The 9,187-nt window shown below is 46.1% G+C and overlaps 1 protein-coding gene across 3 annotated transcripts in view; it reads right to left on the minus strand.

The window, feature by feature from the left end:
- The window catches only part of NASP (nuclear autoantigenic sperm protein), an 11,683-nt gene extending 2,558 nt beyond the window's left edge, over positions 1-9,125 (minus strand). The window contains exons 1-10 of one of the 3 annotated variants that reach the window (XM_085308129.1): positions 8,988-9,125; positions 8,048-8,098; positions 7,301-7,411; positions 6,703-6,783; positions 6,026-6,123; positions 4,408-5,295; positions 2,514-2,596; positions 1,589-1,665; positions 1,387-1,460; positions 212-400 (exon numbers count right to left, since the gene is read on the minus strand). In XM_085308129.1, the coding sequence (XP_085164255.1) occupies positions 212-400; positions 1,387-1,460; positions 1,589-1,665; positions 2,514-2,596; positions 4,408-5,295; positions 6,026-6,123; positions 6,703-6,783; positions 7,301-7,411; positions 8,048-8,098; positions 8,988-9,046 (1,711 nt within the window). In that variant the 5' untranslated portion in view covers positions 9,047-9,125. Of the gene's footprint in view, positions 1-211; positions 401-1,386; positions 1,461-1,588; positions 1,675-2,513; positions 2,597-4,407; positions 5,296-6,025; positions 6,124-6,702; positions 6,784-7,300; positions 7,412-8,047; positions 8,099-8,987 lie in introns of all 3 variants that reach the window. The other 2 variants (XM_085308130.1, XM_085308128.1) reach the window with 2 other exon arrangements.
- Positions 9,126-9,187: the final 62 nt, after the last annotated feature.

The following is a 9,187-nucleotide window of genomic DNA, read 5'->3' on the forward strand; positions in this document are numbered from 1 at the left end:
CCACCAAGTAGCTGTCCAGTTATCTATATCCACAGAGGCAAGGGCCACTAACAAAGGCTGTTTAGACAACAGTGACATTAGTATAGCCTGTTACCTGTTACAAATATCTTTGTGGCAAGGTAAGTATATGCCTTCAGAGCAATTTAAACAAAGTCTGCTTAGACTTGTAACAGCTACCCCATTTGGCAGGCAGCTTTATACATCCACTTACCCATTCTCTTGTCAATGACTTCTATGGATTTACCAAACTGCAGGACTGCCTCATCAAACTGGCTGTTGTAGTGGTATGCCAATGCCAACTGGTAGTGACTTTCAGCTAGCAAGCGGTCATGAGCCTCCAGGTATTTCTGCTGYAGGGCCAGGCAGGCCTGAAACTCTTCTATAGCCTGTGTATAGTTTTCTATAGGAGAAAGTCATAAAGTCCTTAGACATTTGCATTCATCCAAACAAGTAAGATCTGCCTCCCTATTCAGCTACTACATATATATTACTGTAGTTTTTAATATAGCCTGAGATCAGACTCACTGAAGGCAGTTGCTGAGTTCAGTAACAGGCTAGTTTTGGATTATCAAGTGACAATACTTGCAGTCCAACACTGCCTCCCATTCAAAGAAAAACAAACAGTTCAGAGTTCCTCTATTTATTTCAATAGTGCGCTTCATCCATTTACTAACAACATAGTTAATTAAGCAGCTAAGTCCAAAGTAGTCACATGAACCTGCTATTTCACTTGCTGCCATGAACTGCATTACTGTTTGTCAAAAACAAAACTTGACTTCAGAGCTAAGGATAGTCCCAGGCCACTTTCCAGTCAAGCTCTCACTGACAGTATTCCAGTAACACAGAACACCAGAAGCTCACTAGATTATTTCAATGCTTGCACAGAGGAAGATGACACCCTGCTTGGATTTAACAAAGAGTAGGGCAGGAAAAATCTGTAAGGTTTTTAAGTTAAGAGCAGACAGACACATTACAAGGCACAAACCTGAAGCCTACTTCCCACTCCCTTTTCCTGATGCATAAAACATGTCCTTCCTGACTGTACTCCCAACATTTTGGGAAGTCTAGCAGAGCCAGTCATTTTTGATTTGCAGTCTATGTTCTAAAAGTGTCTTGGTCCCTGACACTTCCCACTAAACTCAATGATTCAGTACTTCAATGAGAGGTCTTCCCTAGCTTCTGAAGCTAACCAGACCCGCCCTACAAAGAAGTAGACCAAGTTTTCAATCTGGTAACAATGAGGTTTTTAAACTCAAGCTTTCTTCTGCTGTTCTGGAATAGCATGTAAATACTCAGTTTAAGGCTGCTCATTTTAAAGGATGGAATAGAGTGGCAGAAAATTAGATTCAGCACTTTGTACATGATAATTAATATTGTTTTTTTTACCAGATTCGATGCTAACTTCTCCTAGCTTTAAATGAGCCTGAGCCGCGTGGAGCTGAGCTTCTTTTGTTTCTTGTCTAAAAGAAGAAAAAACTGTCATTTTCAAATCCTAACTGAAATAGGTAACATTTACTATCTGCTTACACCACCTCCCAACTTCCTTTGAATTCCTTTAACAGGCATATGAATTAGGGTGAATCTTTACCTTTTGTAGATTACTTTTGCCAACTCTAGCATGTCCCAGGCTAGCTCAAGATTTCCAACTTCATCTTCCTCACTTTCCTGTAAAGACTAGAAATGCATTAGAATTAAATAGCTTGGTTACAAATCACATCACTAAAATAATAGCAGCACTAAGTTTCTAAGAGGTATGCTCAAGGAGTAAGTTGCCTCTCAATATAGACAGTTTAATGCTAGAACAAAAAAAGCTAAGACTACACAAGAGATTATTGCATCAACTGGAACTTTGCTTGAACTGAAGGTTTTAAAGTTGAATATAAGCATATAGTTAGCTGATAAGCCCATTAGACAATCTGGGGCAGAGACTAGTAACTCCTCTGGTTTAAGCAACACTACACTTTCCATTTAATTCCCATCCTAGAAACCAAAGCTTACTGGACAGTGTGTATTTAAAGCTGCAGTCAAACACAGCAAAGTAGAGAAGAATCTGCTACCAACAAGCAACTCCAGTGACAAGCTAAAGCAGCCTTACTTGCTGAAGCCTGTCTGCCCTCTGCACTTGCCAGGCTGTATTACTGATCCACAGACTGCAAGCATTTGTTTCAGTGTTGCTAGATAAGCCACAGGTCTGCAGACAAAGATGGGCAAGATCCTATAAGGCAAACTGTGCCTAAGGCTGTCCCTTCTTTAGGCAGTACTGACTTCCAAACAAGTTACTTTTTACATGGCCAGAACTATAAAAACATTCTAATCTTAGCATTCTCAGCATGAAGCCTCCCAACTTGTGTAACAGATTTCTAGCCAGAGAAGTGTGATTTCCACAATATCCCCACTTCCCTGTCACAAACCAGAAAACATGTTCACCTTTACTCTATTTGAACTTAAGGTCATTACCATGAGTTTTAGACAGATATTGCACTCTGCCAAGAGTGGTTGATCAGCAGTCTCACCTTGTCTTCTACTGTCAACTCATTCTCCTTATCATCCTCAGCTTTGTCATTTTCTTTATCTTCCTCTTCCGATTCTTCTGTTTCTACAAGGAAAGATGAACGAGGATGCTTGTTACCAATACACTTGCTTTACATGGAGCCAGGCAGAACATTTTATATCCAGCCCTTACCCTCCAGTGAAAGGGTGTGGTGCAAGAAGATCACAGACAACATTAAATCCTCCATCAGTCAGCAGCAGCCATCTTGCTGAAAGCTTTAGGTACTGCAGACAATAGTTCCAGGTTGCCACTTACCTAGAACTTGAGTTCTCACAAATGTGCTGTGAACTCCCACTGAAGCCATGGGATCCTGAGCAGCCCTAGACACACCAGTTAGTTGCAGGACCTTCATGCTTCAGGTAACAAGCATTTCCAGCAAGATAGCTGCTAAGCTGCATACAAATTAAAAACTGTTTCTGAACTTGTTAGTGTTTCTCATTTCAGACATAAGTCACAATGTTATTAATGAACTTGCCACTGTGTAGGACTAATTCAATCTGTAATACTGTGCATCTGAATGTTGCATGAACTACTCTACCAGTAGGAAGTACTTTGGGAGAACAAATAATAAAGGAATCTGGCTAGTTACTTCAAAGTATTGGTTGACTTGTGTGCCAAATTGGCTACACAACAACAAAAATCCCTGTATCATGACCACGGACTAATTCCAGAGTAACAGGAACTTAATTCTTGGGAAGCTCAGAGAACCTGTGAACTCCATCCGACTCAAAAATATGCACCTACCACTGACAATGCCAAAACCAGTAATTACGAGGACAGCTTGACAAAAGCTAAAACAGCAGAGATGTCACGACATTAAAGTCCATTTTAAGTAGTGAGAATTTGTCATGATAAGGCACAAGACCAAGATACTCAAAAGTGTCCTCACACTAACAGAGTTCAAACAAAAGGAAGAAGTATGCTTGCGTAAGCAGCATTTCACAGGATTAACAGGGTCTCGTCCTAGTTTGTATTAGGAAGCTATTTCACCACTTGGAAAGCGTTCCGTGTTCAGTAGTACAAACCCTTTTAGTGTCCAAAACTATGAAGTCTGACACACCTAGGTAAGGCTTTTCCCATGCAGCTGAGCTACTGACAAGCATAAAGCACCAATCACCAGCTTATCAAGTAACTTGCATAAGAGGAAGCGATGGCCTCTTAGGGCCATCCAATACTTTAGAAAAGCCTACAAGCTTTGCTAGACTACTTGAACATAATCCTGAAAACAGCTATAATGAAGCAGGGAAGCAAAATAGCAGAAAAAGCTAGATTGCCGAGAAGACTGTACTAGAGAAGCAATAAGTGTTCAGATTTCACGCAAATTACGTATAGATTTTCCAACCAAATTCTCATTTTTAACTACCACCTGAAAGATTCATCCAGAGAGTTCCTTTGTTTTGTAAAAGGAAGTTTACTATTTTATTACGTATTCAGCTGTTCCACTCTTCTAAATAGTGAAGCTACAACCAGAGGCAGCTTGTGCTTTGAGTTATTTGAAGGTTAGTGCAATAAACCCAGATGCATGCAAGTGAACATCCATTCAGTATTCTCCACCAGCCTAGCTGTTACTTACACATTTCAATGCTGTAAGTTTGCTTTAAAAATAAGGCTTGCTTTGCAGTTAGTTAAGTGTTAGTCTAGAGAAACTGAGACTATTCACTGATCCTTAACACTTAACTGATTTCAGTTACTTGAATGTAAAAAGAAAAAAAAAATCCTTCAAGAACCCCTTTACTGTGCCTTTTCCTTATTCTAAGGCAAACAGAAAATTCTGAATGGAACACTTTAACCCATTGTTAGCCAGTCAAATCCATCAAGTCATCCACCCAAAAGTACTTTTCTCCTTTCACTGTTACCTTCTCCCTCCTCCATCAGGTCATCTTTTTCTTCTTTTTCTACCTTAACACCATCACCCTCTTCTGTCAGGTCATCTTTCTTTTCCTCTTTTTCTACCTTAGCAGCTGCTTCAGCCTTTTCTTCCATAAGATTAGATGGCTCTTTACCCTCTGTGGGCACTGGTTCCTTTGAGGACTTTGTCTCTTTAGATTCATCTGGTTTCTCTTCTGTAGCTGTTTCTACCTGCTCTTCTTTCTCCTCCATCTTCTGCTCAGCTGCCTGCCCTTCAGCAGCTTCTCTCTGCTCCACAGTGACTGCTGCCTGTGCCTCTGCTGTCACTTCTTCTGCTACTGCCTCCTCTTCCACAGCTGCCTCTGCCTGCCTTTCTATTGCCTCTCCCTTTTTCACAGCTGTCTCTACCTCCTTTTCTGCTGTTTGCTCTCCTGTCACTTCCTTCTCTTCCACAGCTGCATCCTCTTCTGCAACTTCAGCCTCTGCCACAGCTGCCTTTGCCTCATTGTCCAGTACATCTGACATTTTTTCCTTCTCCTCTGTTGCTTTCTTTGCCACCTCTTTAGGTGTTGTCTTTTGCTGCTTCTCCATTTTCTCTTCCTCAGCTGCCTCCCCTTTCACGGTCTCCTTTTTCACAGTTATCTGCTGCTCCTGTTCTTCTGAAGTTACTTTTTTTTCCACAGAAGCCTCTGTCTTCTCTCCAGCCTCTTCAAGCTTTACTTCCATGTCAGCAGTTGCTTCTTCTCTTGTTTTTTCTTCCATCACCTCTTCCATTTCAACATCCCCTTTGTTTTCCATCTCAGTTAGTACTGGAGACTCTTCTGTAGATTTTTTGGACTCTTCTTTTTCCCCCATGGCGTTATATACCTGCTCTCTCAACTCCTCCCTTGCTTCTTCTACATGATTGAGGAAGCATAAACATGTCTTCAAGTTTAGTGATAAAAGCATTAATGGGCACTGAAAACACCACCCTCAGACCCTCTAATGTTGGCTTGTCATCAAGTTAGATAGCTTTCCTAAAAAGTTCATTTTTGAAATGTAAGTTATTAGGGCGCAACCAACAGCGCAACTTGAACTAAGCAAGTTTCTTTCCCTTCCCCAGACTGAATTATTGCAAGCGGCTGCTCAAGCAGTGTGCATTTTTGCGCGCTAGCATTTTTAGTCACAGCTAAGCAAGAAGTGCCAAGTTTTTCTTAATAGCCTGGACTAGCAGGAATTCCTGAATTACCTCCAGCTGCAGAGAGTATAGAATAATCACTGTACTTGGACTTTTTTTCCTCCAAAACAGAGACTGACCTGTCCTACCACAAACACTGTACTGCTAAAGTTTACAAAGCAGTTCAAGTTGATCGCAAAGCATAAGAAAGGAAGTTTGAATGCAGTGTTTCAGGACACAAGCATCTGGTGACCCTCCACACATGCTTTAATGATCAATTCCTTGCAGAAGTTTTGGAGGTGTTATTCAATCTTTACATAAGTTTAGAGGAACAAAAAAAGTCCATTAAGGCTAAGGGTTTCAATACAATGATTCAGACTACCTAGGAAAGCAACCAGCTGGACTTGTATCATTTAGACAAGAAAAATGCATCTTGTCATCTCCACAACACGGCAGACAGCTTTACATACCATCAACAGTTGGTAACGCAGTGTCTTCTTCAGCTTTTTCCCCTTCCTCTTCAACCTGCACCCCTTCCAAGGCATTTCCCAATACACCATTTTCCATTCTATAGGGAATAAAAGTTTGTTATCCCTTGGCTCTTGTATTCATACCATTTTAACTGCAGAACCATGCGATACATTGGCCCATCCAACCCATTGTTCTCATATAATCCTTCCTACACGAGCATGAAATCTTACTACCCCAATCAAATTCTTGATCAAAGCCTGACAATTACTCTTTACCTGACAGTGCTTGGATGCCAGGATAGTTGTGCTCTGAAGATACTTGGGCATCTGTTAACCTTGTAGGTATCACATCCCCCACAGAGAAGCATGAGTACTTGCCAAATGTTTCCTTAAAAAAAGTGCTTCTGCTACATACAGAGCTTATGTTTAAGTAACACCAAGCAACCCACAGCAGATTGCTCTTCTGAGCTCTGGTTTTCTACCAGAAACCATCCTGTTGTTTCTGATACCACTTCTCATTCTCAGTATTCAAGTCAAGAGCTTCTTCAACCAGCCATTCCTTTTTCCCCCTCTAGGAAGTAGGCACACCAGTCACTTTCAGCTACAAATCACCCAAAGGAAGCATAAGATGTCTATCCATGGATAGACACTATATAAATGAGAAACTGTTATCATACCTGGCCAACTCCAGAAGAGATTTTCCATAGTAAAAAAAAGCTTCTGCACACTCATCCGCTGTCTCACCATATTTTTTACCCCTACAAAGGTAATGAAGCATTATTTGGGGTCTTTCCTAGATCTTCATATTGAAAACTCCTGGACAGAAAGAATCAGTTCCTTAGTTTATCTCCTACTTTCARGCCAACAGTGGATGTCCTTCTCACTAGTCTAGAACTGGTCCTCAAACTTCCAACAAAACAAATTAATCCAAGAATCTCAGGAAGTATCACCCTCAAAAATGATCAATACCAGCAAAGAATGGGCAAGTGACAAACCCCATTATTTTCAGATCAAACTACATCAGAACCATACACTGCAAAATAAAACATCAAGTTCTTTTTTCTCCCCAAACCACTAACAATTATTACAAAGCTGTCTAAACTGCACACCAGCTACAGTATTTTCAAATACCTGAGTTTACAAACTCCTCAGTTGTATTATAAAAGCARTAGTCTATCCAAGGTAGGAAACTAAGTCTTCCTTGTCTAACCACATCAATGCTGTCAAGCCAGAGTCCAAGCCCTACAAGAACATACAAAGCATTTTATTACTTACAATAAACTAGCAGCTTCCTGGAATGCGTTGACAGCAGCTGGAATATTCCCCATTACCAAGTGTTTCTGTCCTAAACCCAACAGTTTCTTGGATTCTCCATCCACATCCATACTGGAAAAAACAGAATACAGGATTCCATTAGCTTCCACTCAATGAGAAGAGTTTGTATCCAGTCCCCAAAGCCTAGTCAGCTCTATGTAGGAGAGCGAGTCACGTGCATCCCTCTTGTTGACATTACTAGCGTTTTTTTTTTTTTTTTTTTTTTTTAATCTGGACCAACTTTTAGTTCTGATGCCCAAGCACAGGCAGGTCAATTGTAACCAACTGCCGCAAGAAGCAGGTGACTGAGCCGGATGCGACAGAGCACTTCAGTCCCGCGTGCTTTAAGAGCGGCACCCCAGCCCAGCAGCGAAGGCTGCACCGCGTTTCTTCAGGCTCTGACACCCGCCGAACACAGTAAAGCCAAGTTACGGTTTCCCGTAGCACAGCATGATGCAGCTGAGAAAAATGACGCGTTTGAGTCCAAGTTTCAGGACTTTCAGTTCCATTTTTGTGTGTTTAATAATCCCTGAGAGGTTTTGTTACGCTTGTAAGAGCCTGCTGGCGAACCCGCCCTCAGCAGGCACGACGCCCGAGCGATGGGCCACGGCCTCCTTCGAACGCGACTAGCGGATGGCAGCTCCGGAGCCGACCCCCCCGCCCCGGACGCGGCTGCTTCAGCGCTGCCAGCTCGCAGCTCCCCGTTACCTGTCCGTTTGGTCCGCGGAGGTGGAAGGCGCGGCCTGTTCCTCTTCCATCCTGCAAGGGGAGGAGCGGACGCGCGGTCAGAGGGACGCTCGAGCCGGCCAGGGGCCGCCGCCGGCTTCCAGGCGCCCCCGCCCGGGGCTTCGCTCGCGCTCCCTCGGCCCTCAAGGCGGGCGGATCCTCCGGGGAGGGCAGAGCCTCCCGCGCCCGCGCTGCGGGAGCCCGGGCGAAGACCCCGCCGCCCCCCGTCACCTGCCGGCGCCTTGCGGCGGGGGACGAGGCGCGCGGCAGCCCGCGGCAGACACGGGCGGGCTCCGCGACCCCAGGGCGGACGGGCCCTCGCGGAGCCGCCGCGACGCGGGAGGCTCCTCCACGCGCGACCCCAGCCCCTCCCCCTCCGCACCGCGCGAGGCGGGACAAAGGCCGCGCGCGCAGGCAGCCCGCGCCCCCCCTTCGCGCAAACAATGGGCTCTTTCCCGCCTTTCCCCGCAGGCCCCGCCCCCCCGCCTTTGGCGCCAAACACCAGCGGCGGCTCCTCACAGGCTAGCGGCTCGCCGTCACGTGACGCACAGCAGGACACCCCCCCTCACCCCCCCGTCCCAACTCGCGGGCAGGCTTCGCGGCTTCGGCTGCCCTCAACAAAGATGGCAGCAGCCCCCGCGGGGGTCACGTGGTTCTCCGCGCGAGCCGAGCGGGCCCAGCTGGCGCTCGAGGAGCGGGGCGGCACGTACCACCGCGCGGGGGGGAAGGGGGGAGCACACGAGCCCAATCAGAGCCCCCAGGCTGGCGCCTGGGGCCCCCTCACGAACGAGCCCCCCTCCCGCCTCCGCCTCTTTCTTCCCTCCCCCGCCGCAGAGCCCCGCGCAACGCGAAAGCGGCCCCCTCCCGCTGCCGCCTCCTTCCTCTCCGGACACGCACACGCCGCGACCGGACCCGGCCCTACCTAGCTCGGGAGGCCGACGCGGRCTCAAGGCAGGGCGGGGCGGCGGCCGGAGACTGCATAGAAGCTGCCGGAGACAGGGGCGGCGGCGGCAGAGTGCAGACCCCTGCCCCTCGGGCCGGCTATATACCCCCGAGGACACGCCCCGGCCCGCCTGGCGGCGCGCGCGCGCCGCCGCGGCACTACGGCTCCCAGGGTGCCTC

Source organism: Rhea americana, unplaced genomic scaffold, assembly GCF_003343005.1.
Source record: "Rhea americana isolate MKP2758 unplaced genomic scaffold, rheAme1 scaffold_27, whole genome shotgun sequence".
NCBI lineage: Eukaryota > Metazoa > Chordata > Aves > Rheiformes > Rheidae > Rhea > Rhea americana.